Source organism: Cynoglossus semilaevis, chromosome 12 (genome assembly GCF_000523025.1).
Source record: "Cynoglossus semilaevis isolate Cse_v1.0 chromosome 12, Cse_v1.0, whole genome shotgun sequence".
NCBI classification, from domain to species: Eukaryota; Metazoa; Chordata; class Actinopteri; order Pleuronectiformes; family Cynoglossidae; genus Cynoglossus; species Cynoglossus semilaevis.
In genome coordinates, this window is record NC_024318.1 from 1,765,704 (window position 1) to 1,791,397 (window position 25,694).

A 25,694-nucleotide genomic window follows, 5' to 3' on the forward strand; every position below is an offset into this window, starting at 1 on the left:
GGTCACACTCTGTCCAAGGTCACACTCTGTCCATGTTGGTCTGATTTCTTCTTTGAATATCATTATTTTAAATTTGTCAGATCACACTCTGTTTTTAGGTTGTGGATGAGAGAGGATGAAAGGATGTACAGTTCAGATTTACCCCAGCTGTGTGAAATATTTGCCCCTTCACCTCGAGGTTGGTGGTTCAAAACCCCACAGAGGTGGTCTGCCCTAACCCTAACCCTGTCATACATTATTCTACATGTGAATACAGTCGTCCCTCACTGAATTGAGGGTTTTTAACATTTCAAATGTTAATTGTTTTTGTATTGTGGAAGTCTTCGCTCTATGGAAGGTTTTTGTGGGATAGTTCCTTTTTAATACTTTCATGATTAAAATAAGTATTTTCTCACCTAAGAAGAAAAAAACAGTAAAAAAAAACGTAGGTAAAATTAAGTAGGTAAAATGGCTGACTCCACCCCATCATGGCTTGTTACTGAACAAAGACTTCCTGTTAGTTCCTCACCTGTCCTTCTCTTCTCTCCACCACAGCCCCTAGAATCCATTGCCAAGAACAATTTCATAATTGCAAATTCTTTGAAAATCTGGTATCAAGTAAGAAAGTCATTCAACCGACCTGGGATCTCCACCTACACCCACTCCACCTACACCCTAACTGAAGCCCAAACAGGGCTATCATTAGCATCAGGGACCTTTATCTCAATAAGACTTTGGCTACTTTCACTCAACTACCTTGCTGATGTTCACAAATGCTCATTGGATTCTAGACATCAACTCATTCAGTTTAAAGTTATCCATAGGTTGCACTAATCGTGTACTAAACTTCATTCTTTCTTCCCATCTGTTTCCCCAATCTGCTCCAAATGCAAATCAGCTGAGGGAACTCTTCTGTCATTGTCCCACGATAAACCAGTTTTGGTCTGATATTTTTAAATGCTTCTCTGAGGTATATAAATGCAATATTCCTCCTTCTATATATTGAAAAGTTATAAATAAAATATATATAAGATATAAGATATATAAAAATAAATTAAATTAAATGAATTAAAAGACATTTGTAACCCATACATCACCTGTACGTACAGGGAAACGAGATTTTTGCCGTTTTCCTCGCCCTACGATGCCTCCTTACGGGTTCGTAAAAGGGTTAATATATACGTAAATAATAATATAACTATTGCGTCTCTACTTCCTGGGTTTTCTGTTATGGATTCCCACTGGAAGGACTGGCTTCACCAACGAGACATGAAAGATGGGATGGATCTTGAGGGAAGAGCCAACAGCTGACGGCCCGATCAGCTTCTCCACTTCACAAAGACCAACGAATCTCGACGCCAACGTCCGACTTTCCCTTCGAAGATCGATGTCCCTAGCCGACAGCCACACTTTCTGTCGCGGCTGGTAGGAGGGAGCAGGGACCCGATGTCACACCTGATAAATACAAACGGGTGAAGAAGGAAAAGCTCCATTTTAGTTCAGCGTTCATCGAGTGTGTCAGTGCTGCCGGACGGCCTTCAGCCCAGACCTTGAACCAGTTTAAAGACAAACGTGAACTTTCTGGTAAAGTCACATATTTACCTGAGTCTGTGCTGATAATGGAGCAGTAAAGGATGGTTTTTATCTTGTGGTACGAACTGTGGACTCTTCACTCAGCAAATACCATTAGATAAGAAACACCCGATTGTTGCATGTCACTTTTTGTAACTTTTTTTTTCTTACAATTTTCAACAACATTGATTCAGTTCTTGTTTGACTTTTTAACTTTTGTATTTGAAAAAACAAACAAACCTGTAAAAGAGACACACAAAAAGAGTTAGTCGTCAGTTACCCCACTGACGTGAACGTGGCGCCGACTTCCCTTAAACACTCCACACAGTGATGAATGGATTGTCTGCAGGTGCACGTCCAGGTCCAATCATCAGGTACCTGGAGAGAAAAACAGCGTGTGGCCCCGCCCACACACAGACGATCCAGTCACCACCAGTCACCCACCAACCCACCTGGGTCCGATTCAAATACTGGCCACCTTCTTGACACACACACACACACACACACACATTCATCTGATTACCTCATTTCCTGTTTATGTCATCAGACAGAACGGTCTGGGCTACGCCAACTTCCTGAGTCGTCTGGGAGTCTCCGTGGCTCCACTCATCCTGCTGCTGGACGACGTCTGGACTCTTCTACCTCAGGTTGGACACCTTCTGGCTCTGCTGTAGGACGATCTGCTACGTCTTTTCCGTCAGAGTTTAGATGTGGTAGAGTCCTCCATGTGGTTGGTGTCAGGAAGGAAGGGTGAACTGAAGGGAAGCAGGGAGGTTTCAATCAGTCAGGTCAGGATGTCACCCCCCCATGACCTGCCTCTACCCCCCTGATGAATCCACTGAATATTGACCTGATTCATTCTAGGTGTGGATGGCATTACATAATTATGCTAATATCGAGCCAATAATGTCAGTTGACGATATTATCAGATACAGTATTAGCATAATTAATTAATATCTGTAAGATATTATTGGGTTAAGATGTTATTGGGTTTTTTTCCTCCAATAAAAAAATGGCCTAAAAATAGTTTTGGGGAAAGTGAAAGTCACTCGATGGCAGCATTGCAGCTCTTTTTATTTGTCTGCTTTATCCCATCACCTGTCCTTAACCACCAGGTCACCACTGTGTTCACAACATCAGCCAAAGGTTGTTCTTGGACATTCCTAGTTCAAAGCCGTATTAAGTCCATCCATAATCCCACAGATCATTCTCTGCTCCATCGCCATCACCGCAGGCCTGGCTGCTCTGCTGCTTCCAGAGACCAGAGGCATCAGGCTGCCGGAGACCATCGACGACATCGAGGGGCCCAGGTTGGTGGAGCGCCGAGTCACATGTGACGTCAGTTGTGGCAGAAATGTTTTATTTTAACTCCTGTCAATGTTTTGGTGGATCACGACCTCCAGAGGGCGACACTGACACTGAAGGAGAGGAGCAGAGGAGAACCAGGACACCACTGTCTGTGCTGGAAATAAAGCTAAGCTAAGCTAAACTAAACCTTGTAATTGGTGTTTTAGTTTGATCTATATTAGTGGTTCTCAAACTATGGTACATGTATAACTGGTGGCACTGGGGCTCCTTCTAGAGGCATCTGATTCCCACTAGGATTATGACGAGTCATTTAGTTGCTGTTCTACACAGCAGTGGTCCCCAACCCCTGGGTCGGCACCGGTCCGTGGGTCAGTTGGCCACAGAGAAAAACTGCATCGTTACATTATTTCCATTTTATTTATGATTTGATTCTGAACGATCTGAGACCATGGACTAGTTTGAAAAAGCAGAAATAATTTAGATCTTCAGGTTTACGTAGATGAGATCAGGTCAATCCTGTTAGATAAAGAACTTATCGAGGTGAATTCTGGGTAAAACATTAAAAAGCTAATTGAAGTGAACTACTACTGCACACAATGAAATGTGACAGCTCACTTTGGTGACTCGTCACCACAGTCAGCAGGGGGCAGCACTGGTAACTTGGCAGCTGGTGGACTCAAACCTGAAGCCAAACCACCACTGCCAAATATTTTGTTGTCCCTACTCTGCTCACACACGCGTCCTCCTCAAAGCCTGGTCTCCACCGTTTCAGCCACGGTCGCCACGGTTGCCCTGCTCTCCGGCCTCCGCTCCGGTTTCTGACAGCAGGGAAGAGCTAGGACTTCGCAGGACTTCTCCAGCTCCGTATTTATTTAAGATGTAGATGAGAGGATCCAGCAGAGCACAGCAGGGCTCTGCAGAAAAGAGCAGCAACGGGAACGGAGCGAGCAGAGACACGGCGAACCAGAAGGTGAACTTCAGAATACTCAGGCCCACCACGGCCAACGGTGCGGCCCACATCACCAGAGCCACGACGGGAGACCGACGGGAGACCGACGGACACGACCGCAGCAGCCCAGACATCGTGGATTGGCCACGGAGACGTGACGCTCCTGAGCGATGAGCAGCAAGGAAGTCCACATCCTGGTCCAGACTGGGACGACTGAAGAAGCTGATGATGTCAGACACCAAGAGGAACAGGACGTGGACGGGAATTCGACCCTCACTTGTACGACAGAAGAACAGGATTATTGGAGCTGTGAGACGGGACACAAAAGGTTTCCATGTTTTATAAGTGAAAATAAAAAACACGACGTGACGAAAACATTCATGGAGTCACCAGCCGATGTACACACTGTACAGTGGTGTAGGTCCACGTCCTCAGAGCGTCCACACACCGTGGGTCAGGTTCCTGAGGGCATAAATAGCCAATCCAAGAGCAGGAAGTCCGATAGCGAAGGTCAGCCAGTTGATGACCGCGGCCAGCTGTGCTGCGGTGGAGGAGGTGCTGGTACTGATGTTCACCAGGACAGGAACACGGGTCATCACGGTGTGAGCGTCAGCCATTCAGGGGTCAGGGTTAGGAGTAACAACTGTGTCTGTGTTCAGCCAATCAGACGAGCTCGTTATCATCTTCAGATTAGAACCTCCTTCTTCAGCAGGGGCGGTTGGTCCACAGGAACAGAATCACAAATCAGAACCAAAATGAAAATACACACAGGAAGTCACTGACCCCATACTGCTGTAAGGTCACGGTTTCCAATGTAGGAGTTAAACCCCAGCAGGGGGCGCTCAGGTACAAAGGGCAAATACATATTTCCATTTTAATATTTTCTTTTTTTTTATTTATTTCCTTTGTTCAGTGAAAACGAGTGTTTTGTTTAAATCGATGTTTTAAATAAGATTTGGTTTTGAACCAATAATGTGTTGATGTCAGGGACCCTATCTTCATAAGGAGGTACTGCAGTGCACCAACCACTTCACCATGGTTTGAAATAACAGAAGAGTCAACTCACCTGAACTGTTTTCTAGAAGCTTCTTCTGCTTGAATATCTGAATGTGAGCTAATGTTTTTCAGAATGTTCCGGAGCCTTTGTGTCGTCACAAGTCCAGGTTGGTTTAGGTTTAATGAAGCCTGGACCTGTGTGTGTGTGTGTGTGTGTGTGTGTGTGTGTGTGTTATCTTCCAGCTGTCAGCTGACTGCTTTGAATGAGGCTCCATCACCTTCAACTTCCTGATCTTCCTCTGAGTGAGTGATGTCATCCTGATGCAGGAACTAAACATTTGCATAAACATTGGTAACATTTGTTGGACCAGAACCAGAAGCAGAAGCAGAAGCAGAAGCAGAAGCAGTCTGACAGAAAGAACCAGGACGTCCAACCACATGTAGTTTGAAGCATTATCGAAACACCAACAACAACCAACAGACTAAGTTAAACTTCACAGAAACAGGCGACACAGTTTAACAACGATTGTCAACTTCCTGTCACCTGTAACAAACGCACCGCAGGAGATGGAGCAACAAGTCCGGGGCAAAAGTCCGCTTCTCACGGCCGGACATAAAGAAGCAGCGGGTGGCGGGAGATTTATGGTCCTTTTGTCAATATGCATTAATGTATCGAGGTCAGGTCTACACGCATGCGTACTACGGTGCGTTCGCTCAGCATGTAGCAGCCTCACCAGCAGGGAGGAGGTAGATGAGGAGGAGGAAGAGGAAGAGGAGGAGGAGGAGGTGTCGGATGATTGTGTCCAGTGTCGGCGTTGTTGCTCAGATCAGACAGTCCTGAAGTCGGAGCTCTTCACTGGGAAACTCACTTGTCCGACTCCATCATGGCTCTAAACGTGGCTGGTGTGACGGTGATGATGCTCTTCTACCTGCTGGTTCTCTTCATCGGCATCTGGGCTTCAGTCAAGTCCCGGCGGGAGGCGGAGAAGAGCCGCGACGGGGACCGGACAGACATGGCTCTGCTGGGAAACAGAGGCATCAACCTGGTGGTCGGTGTCTTCACCATGACAGGTGAGTCACCGTCCTCCGTCCTTTTCATTCTCCGTCAGTTTGACTCTTAGGTTTCTGCACAAAAACGGTTTCGTCATTTCTAGATTATTCTAATATATAATCTATAAATATAAGTTTATTTTATTGTTTGTTTTTAAAATGGTATGTCAATTGCTCTAACAAAAAAGAGCAGATAACGAATTTGATAAAGTTTAGTCCAGAGTTAAAAGTCATCAAAGGAGACACAACTAGATGAAACACAGCAATAAGTTAGTGGGGGAAATACTAAATGTTAATAAAATGGCTAAAGGTTAGCTTAAATCTACTGTAGCAGTAATGGCTAAAAATGCTGCTGAATTAAATACAGTCAATGAAACCAAAACCTAAAACCAATCCATCCAGATCAACTTCCTGTCTATATTTAATGGCAGTTAAAGTTTCATTAGCGTTTGGTTTCTGATCTGATCAGGTAACAGTGTGTGTGTGTGTGTGTGTGTGTGTGTGTGTGTGCTGCAGCTACATGGGTGGGAGGAGGCTTCATCGTGGGGACGACGGAGGCCGTGTACGACCCGTCCCTGGGTCTGCTCTGGGCCGTGATGCCGGTCACTGCCACCATGTGTTTCATCATTGGTGAGAGGTTCATGAACCACGTCACACAGTCCGAAAAAACAGGATCTGCATCGATAACTCCAGACCAGATTTACAAGAAAAGCTTCTTTGTAACAACAAAGTGACACGATTGCAGTTGTGACAAGTTCAAGGTCCTGGGAATATTTGGGAGAAATGGAATACGACGTGGGATTAGAGGAAAAAAAACAATCACATGTCATGGTGTGAAAATCACATGACGAAAGACACATTTAACCTCTTAAATCCTGATGTAGCTTCAACAACATTTAGCTTCGTGGCTTCACTCTGTGTTTCCTGAGTTTCTGGGTCAGTCTGATGAGGTCACACCTCTGACCTGTGTCCACCATCTTGTTGAAGTGACCGCACAGGCCGCTCTTCGTCTGTCTCTTCCTCAGGTGGTCTGTTCTTCGCTGAACCCATGAGGAACAACAAATACGTCACCATGATGGATCCTTTCCAGGTCAAGTACGGGAAAGTTCCCACAGCAGCTCTGTCATTGGCCTGCCTGGTCTCAGAGGTCATGTGGGTGACGGGAACACTGATAGGCTTAGGTGAGTGTGTGTGTGTGTGTGTGTGTGTGTGTGAGATTCATCTGACGCAGTAGCAGCTGATGATCAAAGCTCTCTGTGAAACATGATTCACAGCAGCTGACTCTCAGTTCTACACTAACCCTAAACAGTACCAAGTATGATGAGGGTCAGAGAACCGGTTCTTCATTCTTTCCTCTTCCTCCTCTTCCTCCTCTTCCTCCTCGTGTCTGCTCTGATCCTTCTTCATCCTGAACATTCTATTAAAATCCTGCCTTTGTGGGATGTTTCATAAAATGTCCTAAGGGGGGCAATGGTTGAGTAGAACAAGGTTTGTTAACGTGTGTGTGTGTGTGTGTGTGTGTGTGTGTGTCAGGCGTGACCATGAGTGTGATCCTGGACTTGTCCTACACTGTCAGCATCTGGATCTCTGCAGCCGTGGCGATCACCTACACCCTGATGGGTGGACTCTACTCCGTGGCCTACACCGACATCATCCAGCTCATCCTCATCTTTGTCAGTCTGGTGAGTCACAGCGCCACCTGCTGCTTCAGTAGCCTTAGCATCAAGCTAACCTTTAAGGTTTGTTTACCTCTCAGTGGCTTTGCGTTCCCTTCGCCTTGATAAATCCTGCGGTGACGGACATCACAGAGACAGCCAAAAATTTTACCTTCCAGCCACCGTGGATCGGAGCCGTGGAGGGAGACAGAGCGTGGCGGTGGATCGATAACTTCCTGCTGCTGGTAAGGACCATGAGCTCCTGCAGCTGGTCATCCTGGTTCTGGTTTAACTGTAGTTTTGTTTTTGTTTTTTATCTCCGAGGGACTAGGCAACCTGGGCCTTCAGAACTTCCACCAGAGGACGCTGTCTGCGTCTTCCTCATCCACTGCCAAAATTTGTTGCTACGCTGCTGCTGTCATCGTCCCCCTGATGGGAATCCCACCCATCCTGCTGGGAGCAGCTGCAGCTTCGACAAGTACGAAAACTTACCTCCGAAAAATACCAAAGATATTTCAAAGTAACTCACCAGGACACGTTCCCTTCCCGCTCTAAGACTGGAACCTGACCTCTTATGGATCTCCGTCTCCGTTTGAGCGGGGTGAGACAGGCCTGGTCTTACCCATCGTCCTGCAGCACCTCACCCCCACCTACATCTCCATCGTGGGCATCGGTGCAGTGGCTGCAGCTGTGATGTCATCCACGGACTCCGCCCTGCTGTCGGCTGCGTCCATCTTTACCTCCAACATTTATAAGACCATCCTGAGGACGCAGGTGAGGAGACACCAGGAGTCAAACACACGTCCGTCAGTAAACTCTGACCACAGTGAAAGTAAATGTTTTCCTTCCAGGCCTCGGAGCAGGAGATCCAGTGGGTGATCCGGGCCTCGGTGGTGGTGGTGGGCCTGGCTGGAACCTCTCTGACCTTCCTGGACAACAGTGTCCTGATGATCTGGATCCTGCGCTCAGACCTCACCTACACCCTGATGCTGCCGCAGCTCGTCTGCGTCCTCTTCTTCGGCGTCTCCAACGGTTATGGCGCCGTCCTGGGCTGTTTGTCCGGGATCCTGCTGAGGGTTCTGAGTGGTGAGCCGCAACTGGGGATCCCTCCTGTTGTCCATTTCCCAGGGTGCACTCTGGTGAACGGCATCTATGTGCAGCAGTCTCCCGTCAGGACCATCTGCATGCTGTGGGCGGTGGCGGCCATCTTGTTCTTCTCCTACATGGCGTCGTTGCTCTTCAACAGAGGCTTCATCCCTGAGACGTGGGACATTTTTAACGTCAAAACTCAGACCGGGATCAAAACCAAGAAACAGAACCAGGAAGTACAGACTGAGAAATCTGAGGCTCAGGAACCCATGATAGAATCTTCATGTTAAAGGCAGTGTGAAGGTCTGACCAGTAGAGGGACTAACTTCTTAAAGAGTTTTAATTGTCTTATCGAATCAGCGTCATCAACTTTGGCTAACTAGTTAGCACTCCTTAGCTGGTTTTCAGGAAGTACATGGTTTTTTTTTCATAACTGCTATGAAATTCAGTCGCTAGCTGTTAGCCGACCTTCGTTTATTTTTGTTATGCTTAGCTGGCTTTAAATATTTTTCAACATTTTAATTGTATTTTGATTAAGTTTAAGCAGCAACTTTTTACTGACATTTTTAGGCTAATTCTCAGGTGCTAAATACGTTTAAATGTAGCTGATTTTGAGCTAGTTCCACGGTAACTTGGAGTTACCTTTTTGATTATCCATATTTTTATGCTAACTTCATGCAGTTAACGTAACGTATTGCTCACTTTAACATAGTGATGCTTTTACTAAAAAAAAAATTTCATCTGAGGTCTAGAACTCACTGTGCTAATAGCCATTAGCTCCAGTCCCATATATAGTAAAAGTTAAATATATTTTAGGATTCAGATTTTTTTTTAATTCTTTAACTTTGAAACTGGACTTTGTATAGTTATCCAGTTACACGTATGTACAAAGTACTTACATAGGATTCATCTGCAGTTTTACGCAGCATTTCTAAAACCTTTCTATCACTGCCTCATCTCTACATTCAAGGGTGTTTTTTTACAGTTTTGATTTATGTCTTTGATAAACTTTTATTTCACGCACCATTTATGAATAAATAAAAACATCGTGTCACAGTATTTCTCTGTGGACGACGTGTCACTCTCATCATGTATCACTATGTGATGTTATCAACCGTAATCCCCGGACACACAGATAAACTTCTATTATAAGACTGAGCGCCTTCTAAACTCCGCCTCCTCTGTCTGCAGCAGCACAGCTGAAGATTACAACCTGTCTGTCTGTCTCCCTATATATAAATGGAGTTTCAGACTTGATCTGAGCAAACGCAATTAAAATCATCTAGTCGGTGGAGATAAGACGCCACCAGCTGGTCAACTGCTTGAACAAAAATGTCCCAACCATAAAGAAAGACCACTTCAAAAACAAACTTACATGAAATCACCTTCTTTCTCCATTCTGGTGCTGAAGAACAGCTGGCCATCCTTTATGAACAGATGATTCATTGCACTGATTGGTTGTCGTGTGATTAGCTGATCAATGATTGTCTTAACCAGATTAATCTAATCTAGACCCCTCCCAGAAATTAACCTAAAACGTTTTTAACACCTGTTTTTAAAGGGTTCACAGTTACATTTAATTAAAAAAAGTAAAAAAACAAACGAGATATAAAATTTAAAAACATATCTGTAGAAAACAATGGTTATGTATTTATTTCTTTTATTATTCTATTTATTATTATAGAATATAATCTTAAAACCAGTCACAGATCCAGCTGTTTGCAGTACCTGGACCAAACGCTAGAGGGCTCCTTCGATGTAATTTGTCCTGACAGACGAGATGTTCAACAGACAGAAAAAGTTTTTAGATTCAGAGTCTGTAAAAGTCTCTACTTTCACACAGCCAGTTCAGTTCAGTCCTCGTTGGTCTGACGTTTAGTTCTTGGAGATCCGGTTCTGACGTCACGGCGCTCCAGATGCTTTTCCTGCGTCAGGAGTTCGAGAAGGATCCATCCCTGTACCTTCATATAAAATCTTGTTCTTGAGTCCTTCCTGGAGCGCCCTCTGCTGCACACGAATCTTAGCGTTGTTTATCCTGCAGTACAGCCTGCAGGAGGCGACAGAAGAGAGAGATAACACACGACTTGTTAACAAATATATAAAAACTGGTAGTTAATTTAATATAAGAAAATACGATTTTTTAAATAAACATCAGAAAATAAACCTCCAGAGAAGTAACCGGTTTTCACGGAGACCTACCAGGAGCCGAGGGTGGTCAGTAAAAAACCTGCACATCCAACGTCTAACGATCTCCTCACTCGACCTGTGGACAGAAGAGCATCGTCTCTATTCAAGGACGATACAATAACTTCAATAGAGACTGTTCACGATTCAAACGACAGCTTTCAAGTTGCCCATACGGAAATATTTCTAGCAAAAGACAATTATTGTTTTCTGAAAACTTACTGGTGGCCAGGAAGTGAAACAGGCCGGCAGCTACGCAGCCTCCAGCTCCATGAAGAATTGATTCTCTGGCACAGGGAGTCTTCTGGATGTCCAGAATGCCCAGGAGCTTGAAACTCTAAAGTACAGACGATCACAAATTGTATTTATTTTAACCAAAGATATGATAAAAAAAACTCCTTTTTGCATTTTTAAAAATCAAGCTAAGCTCTGTTTAAAGGTGTCCTGGCAAGTTAAACTTGCGTAGATACTTTCCTGGGAGCCCAGTGAAAAAAAATAAAATCGGTAAAAAAAATAAAATCACAATAAGCAATTTAACTTAACTGATTAATTACAAAAACTAAGGAGTCAATTACCACTCTTTCACAACCTATGATTTTTCCTACTAAACTTATACGTTCCGCTTATTTAACCCTAACCCTTATTTAACCTCATTGTTTATAATAACTAGCCGTTTTAAACCAATGCCTTACACAGAAGGTAACAAAGAGACAGAAAAATACATTTCTTCCGCAGTGACCTTTTCGAATCTACAGTCTACCCCTAGAATGTTATTTCCCGTTTCATACATGAAACGAAACATATTTGCTCACTTTTTCTTTTTTCTGCTCATCCTCTGCCGCCATTTTCGCCTGCGATAACTGTTAGCCTTTAATATGAATATAAATTACAAACGAAACATCACATCATGTTCATTGAAACCGGTGACAAACATTTTCTTCAGTCACATTCAACACTGCGCATGCGCTGTGACTGTCTACTAGGTCCGTTCAGGGTTTTTTACCGATGCGGAAAAGAGAATGAGAAACCTTGGTTCCGACGTTATTTGTACAACAATTAATTTTTTAAAAAGTATTAAATATGTAAAACCATGTTCTATTCGTGTAAAATTATAAATATAAAAATTGTAATTATATAACATCCAACAAAACAATATAGAAAATGAATGAACAAATACATAAAACACATACTGTTAATTTACTCACATTAAACAGCTGAGTAAAAGTTCGAATTTGATTTGCTTTTTAATTCCAATTTATGTAAATTAGTTTAAACACAATTAAACATGTATTTAAAGTGACTTGAAGTTTTACCCAAACAAATCGGTGAAAGTCACAATAATAATCGAAGAATAAAAATGTCTTCTTTTAATGTTTGTTTTAATGCATTTTCTTCAAGTTGTTATTCGGGGATGATGACAGTCTATTCGTTTGGATTTTTTCAATGACACCGGAGACACGAGATTCTGTTAGTAACAAACAAGAAGCAGCTGCGGAGAAACATCGTATCGAGTGTTTAACTAGCGACCGTGAACATGTAAAATTTCTGTTCCCATACCGGGAGTCGAACCCGGGCCGCCTGGGTGAAAACCAGGAATCCTAACCGCTAGACCATATGGGACAGGTGAGAAATAGCCGCAAAATATTCATAGTCAATAATGGAAACATCACATGTTAAGTGGTCACGATGTGAGGAAGGATATATGTGGCAGTCTCACGGACAACATCTAAAATGATTATCTGATGATGACTTTGCTGCCATAAAAAAAAAATACCGTTTCAGTTTTAATTTAATTTCTAAATATATTGTACTTACCTACAGCGATGACGCGATACCGCTTCTCCATGTAGCAGATGCAGGTGGCCGTATTAGCTATTCTTTTTTTTTTTTTTTTTACCTAACAGAATACGCTTCTCTTAATAAGCTTTAACATGCATTTACATGTATTATTTCAGTAGATGAAAGGTTTCGTCGGGTCAAATTGTCACCGTGTCCCAGGAACAGACATCGAATCCGTAGAGAGGAACAGGATGTGAGTGTCAGAAAAGATACTTTAATCCCAGCAGGAACAGAAAATCAAAAACAATGAAGCCCGTAATCAGGTTAAAAGGGAAATGTCGTCCACAACGATGAGCCTATAAAGGCTGGGCGTGAGGCGGACTTGAACACAACTCTACCGGCACCACACAGGTGAGTCACTCATGTAGTCGTGTATACCGACTATAACAGTTGTATTTAATGTGATTAATTTAAGCTAAATATAAAAAATAAAGTTCATAAAACGGTCCCTGTCAATTATTGTATTATAAATGATTTTCGTTCACTCTACGTAGCCCCCTACAGGATGTTGGTTGCAGTGCAGATGCATAGGTTGATCGTCCACCTGACACTAACGCTGTTATTACCAGCATCTTCACCTGATTGGTTGCTCACTCCTGCAGGTAAAGTGACTGACACTCTGTAGATTTTAATTAGGGACATGACAACCTTCCCAAAGTCCGGACTGCCGTCCTCCAGATCATTTCTGTAGCAGCAGCTCTCTTCCAGGTAACTCTAACTGACATGTGAACTTCCTGTTTGAGCAGCGGCCTTCATGCTGCCTGGCTGTCAGCTGATTAATCAGACGGTGTCTCTGGAGAAAGAAGGATGTCCCATCTGTCACTCAGTGGAAACCACCATTTGCAGTGGCCACTGCAGAACAAAGGTATTCTGGGAAATAGAGTTCAAGCTCAGTTTTATATAAGTTTTATACTAGTACTCCTAGTGGATAAATAAACAGCGTCCACCTCAGACACTGGAGGTTGACCAATCGTCTTTGTTCTGTTGTTCATCCTAGGAACCAAACATCAAGGTGCCGTTGTACAAGATGCCGTCGTTTCAGTCACCCTTCAACGTGTTCCAGCAGGTGTGCACATATGAACACGTGCACTACAAGACATTTGAACTCCCCGACTGCCCCCCCGGTGTGGACCCCACCATCACGTACCCGGTGGCTCTGAGCTGCCACTGCGGCCTGTGTGACATGAAAAAGGCGGACTGCACAGTGGAGAGTCTGCGACCTGATATCTGCATGAACGACGTCCTCTTCAACTACTGATGTCACACAACCATCAGCTGCCGCTGGACAACAATGGCTGGGAATTTAAATTTCAAATTTCATGTCTTCAGATTTTGTTGCTCACATTTAACCTGGAAAATAAAAAATATTGTATAACAAAAGAGCACTTTCAATTTGTTTTTATTACCTAAACAACCTGGTGCCTGTCTACTGCTTATGACTTTATGACATTTGGTATTTAAGCCAAATTACTTAACTAACTCTAACCCTGATACAAACCAAGAGGCAAGTTTTCTTCTTCTAGAAGCTTTATTGATAATTGTTTACATCTCACAATGCATTCCACAAACACGGCCCCCGACAGGAAGCTTTTTATCGTCACAACTGAAGTATGAAGTTTTTCATTCACAAAGACTTTTGCATAACAAAGGAAGTTTTTTCCCAAAATCACATCGAGTGGCAACGGTATTAACGGTATACTCGGCTCCACAGACAGTATGCTTTTTTTATTTTTTAAATCCTGTTTCTTTTTTTTTCCTATTTTTTATTTTTCTAATATGGATGACCGTAAACGAGATTTCCCTTATCACGACAACAACTGCGATGACATGGAAATAACTTTGAATGATGTGATAATCATGTTTTCGTCCAGTAAAGTTTTCCTATGTTCGTAGCTAAAGGCTGAAGCGATGATGACGTGTTTTTGTTTATAATAATAATGGTTACATTATCCCTCGCCCCGCCCCGTTCTGCCCCTCCCCCATGCTGCCTCGTCAGGAGTCAGAGACGCCGCCATCATCCGTCACAGAAAATCTTCATCAGGCTGCAGCAGTCGCAGCTGGTTTTTAAGGACGACAGCTCCAGGTCTGAGGACACGATGGTAAAAATTAAAAATCTAGGAAAGTTTGTAGGACAGGATTAAGTGTCGTCCGCTGCTTACGGTCATCTCCCCACGCAGTAAATACAAGAAACAAACTGAAAAAAATAAACCATGTAAAAACCACCTGAAGTATTTCAACTGCCTCCATGCAGAGGTTTTGATCCATATTTAAATGTGTTTCTTTCCTCACTGAAATAAACATTTGAATACCTGAAAATTTAAATAAAAGGGGGAGGGGAAATGTGTGACATCACCAACAACGTGAACCAGGAAACACAACAAGAGGAATTCTGTTGGAACAAAAGTGTGTTTTTGTGTGTTTTTTATTATTTCTTGACAACTAAAGAAAGAAGGGCTGCCTCCTCGCCAAACCCCTCCTCCTCCTCCTCATCTTCCCACCTTCCTTCATAAGCCCCGCCCCCTAATCCCACAACCATCTTGCTCAGGACTTCCTGAATCCAAACTCTGCTACTTGTCATGACTTCACTCCGTTTTGCGTTTCATCCCAGGAACCTTCGCCTGGATCCTGGAGGGAAAAGACATTTATTCCAGGTCAAATTTAAACAATTCTCAATGTAATTCACTATCAAAAAGATGAAATGAATATTCAAAATAACAAACTTTGATTAATTAGAACAACATCAGAGCAGTTTTGTACAATATTTGACTCAAATCTGAGACATTCTTACTTTCCAACGACATCTTTGATCTGATTGTTGACCAGCCCGACATAGTGATCGATCTGAGTCTGAAAGACAGAGAGAACCCTTTATAATACTGTGACACAACACACCAAACAATGTCACAATGAATGACGACAACAGCAAATTACAAATTCAAAAGTATCATCAAATATAACAGTAAAACATAACGTTCAAATACAAGAACAAGGAAGAAAAAAAGTGAAATCCAGTTTACATTTTTGGTAAAAACTGTGCACGTGTACGACCCAGTGAAGTGCTGCAGGGTAGAACCTGTAGAGTTTACCTGGTGTTTTTCATAGATGATCGGGCAGCTGAAAAGTCCAATCACAGCTGGAAAAAAAAGGGGGGAAAAAGTCAGTTACACTTTATTAAATACCAAAGAAACAAAATATTTCAGATTTTTATTTTATCACTGTAATGATAATGTAAATAGGAAGAGACAACATGACTTAAATCTTTTCTTAAACAAGTCATGACTGAAGCTGATGTCAAGTGAAATTCAGATGTGCGATACCTTGATTCGACCAGTAGGTGGAGCACATAAAGAAATTACAACATAATCTAAAGGTACTCTCTTTACAATTCTGTAAAAATAAAAACCTAAACCTTAGACAATAAAGGTTGCTACTCACCCAGGATGACGATAGTGAGACCGTTGAACAAAGCACCGACGTAGGTCAGCAGCCACATCAAGATGGCAAACTGTACAACAAACAATTCAAAGTCTGAATTTTGGGTTTAATATTTTTTCTGGAATAAAGACAGACTTGAAAATGTGTAAAAGAAAGGATAATAACAAAAAAGCAAACTCCAACTCCAGAGAATAAAAATCCAGACGCAGCCAGTAACCTGTTTAAATGGCTTTGTTAAACTGAACCTTTTTCCAATGTTAGGTTTAAAATTGTATTTTCTGACGGTAAAATGCGTCATTTTTTTAAGGGGTAGAAATAACCCGATCAAATCCAAGCCAACAGCTGTCAGATCTCTGAACGTTCAGATCTGTATTTGGACTGCAGGTCAAAGGTGACGACAGGCGGTCGACAGCTGCAGAGTTGTGAACGCTGTCTCAGTGTCACCGATCTACACCAACAACCACAGTGTTCTGTGACCTGTGTCAAAGGCCAAAGGTCACCGTTTAATGTCAGCACACTCGCTCTAACAGAGAGAAACGTTTTATTCAAACAGGAGGAGAGGTCAGGACATTTCAGCCACACGACTTCTTCTTTCCTACGACAACCTCATTTATTGTTGTGCATCTCAGAACCTGTGTTTTCTCTGTGGACTCTGGTCGTGTCAGTTCTTGTTCTTACCTTGATGGAGTCCACCAGGTCCTCTACCAGGAAGAGGTGTCTGAGCTCCAGGATAATCTTGTTGAGTTTGCCCAGAGCCATGTCACTGTACTTGTGGACCGCATCCTCAGACAACGCCACGTCCTTGTCAAGGTACTGCCTGAGAGAACCGGCAAGAAAAACAGGTCACATCACAATCTGACATTGAGACCATCATCATTTCTGGGTTTTGTTTTCCCTCTGTTTCCCAAGCTGCAGACTGGAGACCCGTCTCCTGGACTCACTTGAACGGATGTCCTTCATCAGACTTCTGGATGGCCTGCAGGATGCCTTTGTATATCCTGAAACAGATGGTGACTGACAGCAGAGCCAGGCCGATGTAGGAGCAGACGCTAACGATGCTGCATACCGACAGTGAGAGGAGCAGCAGCAGGGCGGCACCAAACACCACGCCTGTGGTCTTCACATCTCGCCAGTAGAGGAGATCCACCACTGCAGGAGGAGGAGGAGGAGACGGGAGGTCAGCAAAACAACAGATCATTTCATTATCACGAGAACGGATTTCAAATGACGTACTAATCATCTTCTGTCGACGGTTTTAGGTTATTTTTAGAGGAGAACAGATGGTTTATTGATGTAAACAATCCCTGAACTTATCACTGATCAACCACTGCTGTCTTTATAACCTGAAGTTTCAAGACGGTTTGGACTTTTGAGTCAGTTTTCTCTGCTACACAATCATCCAAGTCACAAACACAGCAAAGTTTATTTGAGTACAACTCAATGTAGTCCTTGTCTGATGCAGGATGGTGAAAGAGTGATCCAACCAAAGACAGTATATAGGAAACTGCCATTTAAACAGTGTAATTTGTTTTGGGTTTGGGCAAAATCTAAGAGAACACATCCTCAGGCAAAGTTTTGTTCAAACACACACCCTTTTCCCCCCAATCAGAAAATCTGCAACTTGTTTTGACCATCACATGGTCTGTGGCTCATGACGGTCTGGTTTGTCATGGAGATTTATTAGGTCACATTTTCACTAAAGTAATAACAAAACCTTTCTAATATATCCTAGTTAATGCCAATTATATTTTATTTATTTATTTTATTCAGAATGCCCCTTTGATTTGTAGTTTTTTGGAAGCTAGCAAGTAGTATTACTGCAGCCCCAACAAGTGGCTTCAAAAACATCAGCTAAACCCCAAAAAAGATGATCTGAAGTAGTAAGCACTCACCCCAGCAGAGGGCGCTTTGTGTTTTAAATCCCTCTTTTTGTGCATGTCAGCAGGTGATATTGCTGACAGACAACCCTCCAAACAGCTGTGTGTTTAGGATTCTTGGGTTGTTCAGAACCTCACAGCAGCTTCACAGCACTGCTCTGACCAGAAGCTAAATGTCGTTTGTCGTGACCAGGGTGTTGCTTCGTGGCAAACAGGTCCAACACTGAAGCATCAAAACATTGATATTTTGGATCTCAGAATCTGCAGAACCAGTTTGTCCTTGTAAATGTCAACCAAAAGGCAGTCACAAATAAAACACCACATTTCAGTGAAAGCCAGGGTTAAATCCTACTACAAAGAAGTAAACGCAGTAACCACAGACAGGTGGAAGCAGTGTGCACCTGCTAAGATGGCTGCGTGGTAGTGTTGGTCTGTGGGACAGTGGTTAAAGACAGCTGAGCTCATGACCCGCTGTCTGTGCTGAGCACATGCTAATATTTCACCAGGGAATTCCAGGCAGGTCAATGGACAATATTAGAAGTGAAGGAGTCCTGGGTTTCCTGCCGCAGCGAGAGACTCCCTGTACTTTCACACTGGGAACGACACGCGAGTACGTCACGTCAAAGTGTACGCTGACAATCTAACAGTTTAAGGTTTCTCTGCAGACTTTATGGGTTTAATGATACAAACTTGGCAATATTTCAGAAGAAATGTTGACCTAAAGACTCTCACATTGTCCTGGATTATTTATGGAGGAAAACATTCCAATGCTCGAGTTTCAATTAACCCAAGGTTTATCATGGTCCTCGTTATGTTTCATTACCTTAAACCCAAAGAACATGGACTGTCCTTATCACACACTGTCCTCACATATTTAAGGACAAAAACCAAAGGTGAGCTTCATATCTACAGACCACATTTCCTGATAAACAAATCAGGACTCACATGCAAACCAAGGCCTAACACAGAGACAAAAGGCGGGTTCTGCGAATGAAAGAGGGCTCTAAACCACCGCGTCAAACTGGCCAATATATTAGACAGATGACTGAAATATTTCAAACAAGTCAGATTATATAGCTGAAAGGACTGCTGGAATCCTGCACTAATTCCAAATCAGTAGGGGTGAAACTCAACCCTGCTCACATGAGAGGAACAGACTTTAAACTTGAAACTCAAGTGTCAGAACAACTAGAACCAACGAGGAGGAAGAAACCCCAAGATCAAGGCCACATGATAACAGCAATTCATTCTTTCACTATCACTTGTGGAAAAAAGTGAAAATAACACAGAACACATATGAACTGCTACTTTACTACTTATTTAAGCTATTTCCAAAACATGGCAATAGATTTGACATATTTTTTTATTTCTTATGGGACTTTTTTTTAATTCAACGTACATTATCTAGATAAGCTAACATTTCAAAAACAGACTATTTAACTTTTTTGGCAAAAATATTAGCACTTGATTTTTTTCTAATAAAATGATCTGTTGTGTGTCGGGTGTTGTCACGGTTGGCGCCTTCAGGCTGTTACAATAGAATACAAAAGAACAGTCTTTATTACCATTGTAACACGAGGGTACAACCAATTTAGCTCTCCGATTAGCATGCTAACGTCCCCGTTAGCTTCATTAGCCGCCCCCATCCACTGAGGCCGCTGCTAACTGACAGAGAGCCGTGGTCTACAGGTGCAGGCTGGGGGGATAAAGAAGGAGAAGGAGGAGAAAGAGGAGGATCCGCGCTACTAAAGCGGCCGCCTGGCTACATATGGAATCAGGCGTGTTAGCAGGACTGGAGCCTGGCTAAAAATAGACGCCGTCTCAGAGCAAGCTAAACCCGGCCATTCATCGATCCTGTGCCCGCTGAGTTTTAAATTACACTAATTTGATCCGTCAATTCAAAAAACATTTAATAAATGTATGTTATATGAAATTTTGCAGACTGAGGCTGCCGTGTTTGTGCCGTGGGAATAAAGTGTCAAAACGTCCGGCACGACCTCCGCAGGCGGCGGTAGCAGCAGCAGAGGGCCGGGTCTCAGCACGTCCGGGTGCTGCCTGCAGCAAGGCTCGGGGTTCGCATGCAAACAACACCGAGACCGTGGCGCATTTATGCCGTGGACTAATGCGGAAAAAGAACAAAGAAATAGAGCGAAATGAAAAGGAAGCAGTAGACTGACCCTGTTTGGCGTCCATCTTGAACCTCCGTTAAATACACACAGACAGAGCTCCGCCTGATGGAAAAGAAAGCGAGCGAGAGAAGGGGAGGGAGGGAGGTAGAAAGAGAGAGAGAGAGGGAGGGAAGGTGGGAGAAAGAGAGAGAGAGAGAGGGAGGGAGGTAGAGAGAGACAGAGAGAGAGAGAGAAGAAGCAGGAAGGGGGGCTCATATTTGGGGTCTTTTTCCTATCACTACCATCACAGCCTACAGAGACATTTATGTCCATTTCTTACGTTCGGTGACAGTGAACAATGACTGTGAACCATTGTCACCGCAGGGTCAAGGATCAGCAGTTATTTGCATAGAACGTTTGCTCTTTTTTATGCAAGAAAAGCCTCTAAATAAGTGTTCAGATGATTTTTTGTTCGGATTTTATCCCAAGATGTGAGAGTTATTTCCAAAAAAAAAACCACGAGACCTTTTTCTGTAGTGAAAAGACAGAACGCCACTGTGTGGTAATTCAGATCAAAGTACCTTCATATAAGGCCTGTCACAATAATTATATTTTACAAAAAAAAGTTTAGATTAAATAGAAACAATAATTCAATGTTGATGTCATGTAACAAACTCAACTTCTTCACAATGCTAGAGTGCTCAGAGATGAAATATTTACCAAGCCGTGGCCAACCTATCACATAATTATCAAACTGGACCATTCACTGAACTGCCAGCTGACATCACCCTGATAACAAGCTCCGCCCCTTTGGTTTCCACCATTTACCTTTGGTCAGTTAGTGTCTAACTGGCCTGTTGTCCAAAGGTTACCGATCTGCAGTCACACTAGTACAAATCAGTCCAGAACAAATCTGTGTATGTTGGGTACTGAAATACACAGCAGTGACACAGTGGCGTCCAATCATAGCAAGTAAAAAAAAAAACTACTGTGGGGCAAAATAGAGACGAGTGTTTCCTCCCATGATACAAGACTAAATCTAGTTTGATTTAAAAGAAGTAAAGATTGGTCAACATATTGAAAAATAAAAAGGCAACTCAAACCACTTAAAGGTAGACTGAAAATAAAGTGCTGAAGGCAGTGTGGTAGGTAGCTAATAGATAACCAAATGGATGGGTCAGCCAAATATGTTGCAAAATAAGCTGGGAGAAAATCCAATAAAATAGGAAGGAGAAACGCAGGAGAGGTCAAAATGACTGCACGTCAAAGAGTTCATATTAGCAAAGTAGTTCCACACGGGGAAGCCCTACATCTTCATCACACCACTACCCTATCACTGGTCTGTACTGGGTCTGTCGCTGAGCACAGGATAACTGCTTTAGAAAAAAACCCAGCGTAGGAGAGTGTGTAGAACATGCACTCTCCTCGACTAAAAACTGCACAACAGGTGAATGAGCAAACATAAAAGAAAAAGGCAATCTATAAAAAATTAGAATTTTTGGATGGTATAGAAAACAGTGGTTTTCTTGTGAATGTCTGAAGAAAAGAGAGGAGAAGATGTAGCATACCGTGCTGCCTCCAGGGCTGGACCACAGCCTTTTCTGTACAGTTGTTCTCCATGATGCTGTCGGTCAGCAAACACACATTCCTTAAGGGACAGAGAGGGAACCAGGAGCAGAGGGAGGGAGGAGGAAGAGGAGGGGAGGAGGACCTGAGTGAGGCTTCCTCTACAGGAGGTGAAGGGAATGACTGCAGAGAAAGAGTGAAGCAAGTCCTGCTGTCAGCTGATCGTCTGCTGCCAAACGCTCTGACGCAGCAACTATAAGTGTCTCTGCCTCACCTCCTCCTCCTCCTCCTCCTCCTCCTCCTCACCCTCTTATGAAGTTGCCTGTAACCCTGCCTCCTCCCCTTTAACACCAGCCCGATCTTTCCCCCACTTTCACACACACTTCACCTCCACCCTGTTTTCTCCTCTGTCACCATGCCTACTCATACTATTGCTGCTGATGAAGCAGATAGACCTCAGACCACCAGGGGGCGAATTATGTCGTTGTAACAGATGATTTGTGCAGTTGTACCAAACGGAGAGAATATCCAGTGAACAGCACTGGATGAAAAATGTTGAGAAATATTCCCAGACACGTAAACAAGTTCTGACCAAATTCCCCAGTAGCTTTGGTCTATGGGACCACAAGAACAGTGCTCCCACACTTCATCCACTAGAGGACACCATTTTCATTTGAAAAAAAAAAAATCAGTTTTTGCAACTCATCTCCAGTCGAACTAAAGAACCCTCCAGCCAACAGAGAAACTCAGGACAACAAAAACACCATAACGATTTAAAACAGTGCACGAAACTGACACATCTATTTGATTTAAAAGATTCACAGGTGTACAGTGAATACTGTAAAGATCACTGGTGTATAATCTTGCTAAAAACCGACCAAAATAATAAACCTTATCCTTTGTTATACTGTGTTTGAAGAGCCTAGGTCACCAGATGAAGATTAAATGATCAATTGACAACTCACAGAATCAGACCAGATTAATGAGACTGTCAGGAAAGATCATATCAGGACAGTTGATCAAACTGCCTGGGAAAAGATGAAAAATGCCCTAAAAACATATTTCACTGAGACAAAGTTCCTCTCTGTGCTGGATCACAGCGCCACACCTTGGGTTATATAATGAAGATCATTTGCTGAGTTGTATCTGGGTCGTAGAACCGTTTGTGGGCCTGCCAGTGTCGCAATGCAGGGAGGAGGAGGCTGATAGAGCAAACGCCAACACACACACACACACACACACACACACACGTATACACACGCGACCAAAGTCCCACTGCTGGAACACAGTAGCTCGACTCATATTTTCATGTTTGTGACTAACTGAAAAAAAGAAGCTGATTTTGATCAAAATGTTCAAAATGTGCAACGTCATGGTTCAAATGTGCACAAAGCAGCAGCCACGGCTGTTTCCACGGCCAAACGGTGGTCCACACCATATAAGGACGTCTGTGGCCCGTCTGACTTCAAGCAAACTTTAGTGCAGTGTTTTTGAGACAATATGGAACTTTACATTTTTAAATAAATGGTCGTTCAAATAAATGCTGAGAGAAATAATTAGCAAGAACCAAGGGTTCTTTTTTCTGTCACTGAAACTGTAGTCATTTGGGGAGAAGTTGATCAGATTCAGTCTTTAGCCTCAGGTGCTTAAAATCTGAAGAAATGTAATTAGAGACTGGCTGTAAAGTAGTTCAATCTCAGGACAGACTTGTTCACTCACTGACAGGGTGTGGCTGTGTGTGTGTGTGTGTGTGTGTGTGTGTGTGTGTCTAAATGGTATCCTGTTACACTTCAGTATCTCATATTAATTCCAGGGCAGTGCAAAGCTAATTTCAGACAGCTTGGTAATCCAATTCAGCAGTGGCTGATTTAAACCTAGTAAGTGTGCTTAAAGGGATAGTTACAGGTTTTTGAAGGCTTGGCTTCATAGTGTTAGTCAAATGTATCTTTGTTGGAGAGCATTTTCAGAAGGAAAAACAATAAACAGTCGACTCTTGTACATTTAAGTCCACAGTGAATATCTACACCGTGGAGAGAGTTTTTGTTTGTTGTTAATTTGTCTGTCTAATGATGAGATTTTTGCCTCAAGGAGACATAAAGGGGAGCACATTGATAACAAAATATCACAAAATCAGGTGTTACTTACCGCTTCAGAAACAAAACAAATTAAATGGTTATGATCATTCAACATAAAAGGATGTAAATGAGAGAAAGGATGCACAAAATGCAAAAAAAAAAAAAAACTACGAGTGGAACACAAACAAACGAGTTAAATCAGGCGTTAGACCATGCAGGGGTTACTCTCCAAGGGAAATGTAAAATAAGGACGATGCAAGAAACAAAGAAAGGGAAACAAATGAGTTCATGAAAACACTGGAGCTAGTTGGTTGGTTGAATGGGAGGAGGAAACCAAAAAGTAAAGATGAAAGCGATGGTGATGATATGGAGGTGCCAGTGAGAGCTCAGGGGGATGAGGGGTGGGTTTGGGTTGGGTTCCATGATAGAAAGGGTATATTTTACCTGCGTTTACGTTCAGGTTTGGCATCTTAAAGAGTGGGCCGCCCATTACGCTCTTCTTCTCAACTGGCCCCTCTGATGTTTGGACAGGGGAATGGGTGAGAGGAGCTGAGGGAGGGGGCTGCTTGATGTCAAGAGCCTCCAGCTCTGCTTTGCTCTTCTGTGGAGATGTCTGAGAGAGAAGGCTGTAGGAGCTCTGACTTGGAGCCTCTTCCTCCTCGACCACTGGGGTTGGACTTTCTTTAGTTGGTGGTGACACCACGTCTTTCTGACCAAAGCTCAGGTCATCATCAATATGGACCTCTGGGGCCTTGGAAGACGCAAATTTGGACGTATCCAGAGCCTCAAGGAACTCATCAATCACACCCTTGGGCGGTCGCTCAATAAACTCAAACTCCTCGGAGGACACTTCATGCTCAGAGACCTCCTCAGCCACCTCTGCTTCCTCCACCTCCAGTTCTTTCTTCTCCGTTTCCACCTGGAAGCTGGCAGGGTTTTTGGCCATGGCTTCCAAGACTGGAGACAGAGAGTCTGCTGTTGGTGACTCTGAATCAGAATCTTCAGTCTTCTTACTCTGGAAGTCAAGTGGCTCAAACTTCTCAGCTGCCTTTGGTGAGTCATAGCTTGAAAACCAATCCCTTTCTTCAATCTTGACAGGTTCCTCTTCTTTGACAAGGACTGGACTGGTCTCCTCTGCCTCTTTCACAAGGTCAAAGGCTTCAAAGGTTGTGTCATCAACTTTTACTTTGTCTCCGGCCTTTACCTCCATCTGTTCAGCCATCTCCTTCAGCAGTGACACTTTTGCGTCAAAGGCAAAGGGGTTGTTGGCAGAAAGATTGATTGGAGGGTTCGGAGACTCCATCATTCTCCGTTCGAGAATGGGGCTCTGCTCTTCGGGGGTTCCCTCTGAAGAACCCGAGTCCATTTTTTCAGGGTTGAGTGGGGAAGACTTAAGGATGTCTGGAAGTGATGGTGGAAGAGCAGACTCCTCTTCCTCTTCATCACCATCATTGTAACCAGATGAGAATATATTTGCTGCATGCATGAGCGTGTCTGAAGCCTTCTTGTCCATCTCAAATGCCTTTTCCTCAACAATGAAAGAAGGTGGGTTATCCTGGGATTCTCCGCTCTGCCCGTACTGGACCAGATCTGGAGTTGGACTTTCAGACATTTTAGAAGTTTTACTATCAGACACGGTGTCCCCGAAATGAGAGTACCCACTGTCTGCCAGTGGGGAAAAGCCATCAAATGGGTTGACATTCTTCTTAACCTCATACATCAAGTCGTCATCTTCATCAGAGTGATCATCTTTCAGCTCAGCCTCGTACTCTGAGGAGTTAATGGGGGTTGTGTCCTTGGAGAAGGTATCCATGGAGATCTTGGAGTTGTCTTGAGATGCTAGGAGGGGTGAATCCCAGAGCTCTGTTGGTTTAGAGGAAGCAAGATCAGACTCTGGTACCTTCATCTGGGGGTTCACAGGGGAGGGGCCAGTGGATGACCTATCAGAACTAATCATCTTTTCCTCAGGTGAAAAGGACACTCCGCTGTCTTCACATGGGTTATGAGGACCC

The 25,694-nt window shown here is 43.4% G+C and overlaps 5 protein-coding genes and 1 non-coding gene across 14 annotated transcripts in view; 3 read left to right on the forward strand and 3 right to left on the reverse strand.

The window, feature by feature from the left end:
- The window catches only part of LOC103386975 (solute carrier family 22 member 7-like), a 9,169-nt gene extending 5,906 nt beyond the window's left edge, over nt 1-3,263 (forward strand). Inside the window, exons 9-10 of the mRNA XM_025060755.1 lie at nt 2,099-2,198; nt 2,755-3,263. Coding sequence (XP_024916523.1) covers nt 2,099-2,198; nt 2,755-2,919 — 265 coding nt within the window. The 3' untranslated portion in view covers nt 2,920-3,263. The remainder of the gene's footprint in view (nt 1-2,098; nt 2,199-2,754) is intronic.
- Nucleotides 3,264-5,420: 2,157 nt separating this feature from the next.
- LOC103386949 (high-affinity choline transporter 1-like) lies at nt 5,421-9,978 on the forward strand. Its single transcript, XM_008321396.3, has 8 exons — nt 5,421-5,875; nt 6,371-6,484; nt 6,880-7,035; nt 7,388-7,536; nt 7,611-7,754; nt 7,834-7,987; nt 8,066-8,283; nt 8,361-9,978. Exons 1-8 carry the CDS (start codon nt 5,689-5,691, stop codon nt 8,886-8,888), a joined length of 1,650 nt encoding a protein of 549 aa, XP_008319618.1. The 5' UTR covers nt 5,421-5,688; the 3' UTR covers nt 8,889-9,978.
- A 248-nt stretch (nt 9,979-10,226) lies between these two features.
- On the reverse strand, nt 10,227-11,802 carry cox20 (cytochrome c oxidase assembly factor COX20). Its single transcript, XM_017037229.2, has 4 exons — nt 11,595-11,802; nt 11,005-11,119; nt 10,798-10,861; nt 10,227-10,645 (listed from the first exon to the last, which is right to left on the reverse strand). The coding sequence occupies exons 1-4, from the start codon at nt 11,625-11,627 to the stop codon at nt 10,501-10,503; spliced, it is 357 nt and encodes a 118-aa protein (XP_016892718.1). The 5' UTR covers nt 11,628-11,802; the 3' UTR covers nt 10,227-10,500.
- Nucleotides 11,803-12,330: 528 nt separating this feature from the next.
- On the reverse strand, nt 12,331-12,402 carry trnae-uuc (transfer RNA glutamic acid (anticodon UUC)). The gene has a single exon. It is a non-coding gene; the product is annotated as a tRNA-Glu (tRNA).
- Nucleotides 12,403-12,946: 544 nt separating this feature from the next.
- On the forward strand, nt 12,947-14,001 carry lhb (luteinizing hormone subunit beta). The gene is given in 4 exon segments (NM_001294204.1): nt 12,947-12,972; nt 13,116-13,223; nt 13,368-13,486; nt 13,619-14,001. Coding segments are annotated over 3 exon segments (477 nt in total). The 5' UTR covers nt 12,947-12,972; nt 13,116-13,126; the 3' UTR covers nt 13,880-14,001.
- A 129-nt stretch (nt 14,002-14,130) lies between these two features.
- The window catches only part of rtn4a (reticulon 4a), a 20,356-nt gene continuing 8,792 nt past the window's right edge, over nt 14,131-25,694 (reverse strand). For 4 of the 9 annotated variants that reach the window (XM_025060744.1, XM_008321398.3, XM_025060745.1 and 1 more), the window contains 6 exons: nt 16,998-17,205; nt 16,735-16,873; nt 16,057-16,126; nt 15,708-15,754; nt 15,410-15,468; nt 14,131-15,246 (listed from right to left, as the gene is read on the reverse strand). In XM_025060744.1, coding sequence (XP_024916512.1) covers nt 15,204-15,246; nt 15,410-15,468; nt 15,708-15,754; nt 16,057-16,126; nt 16,735-16,873; nt 16,998-17,205 — 566 coding nt within the window. In that variant the 3' untranslated portion in view covers nt 14,131-15,203. Of the gene's footprint in view, nt 15,247-15,409; nt 15,469-15,707; nt 15,755-16,056; nt 16,127-16,734; nt 16,874-16,997; nt 17,206-20,110; nt 20,178-21,609; nt 21,878-24,126 lie in introns of those variants that run through there. The other 5 variants (XM_017037225.2, XM_025060743.1, XM_025060746.1 and 2 more) reach the window with 4 other exon arrangements.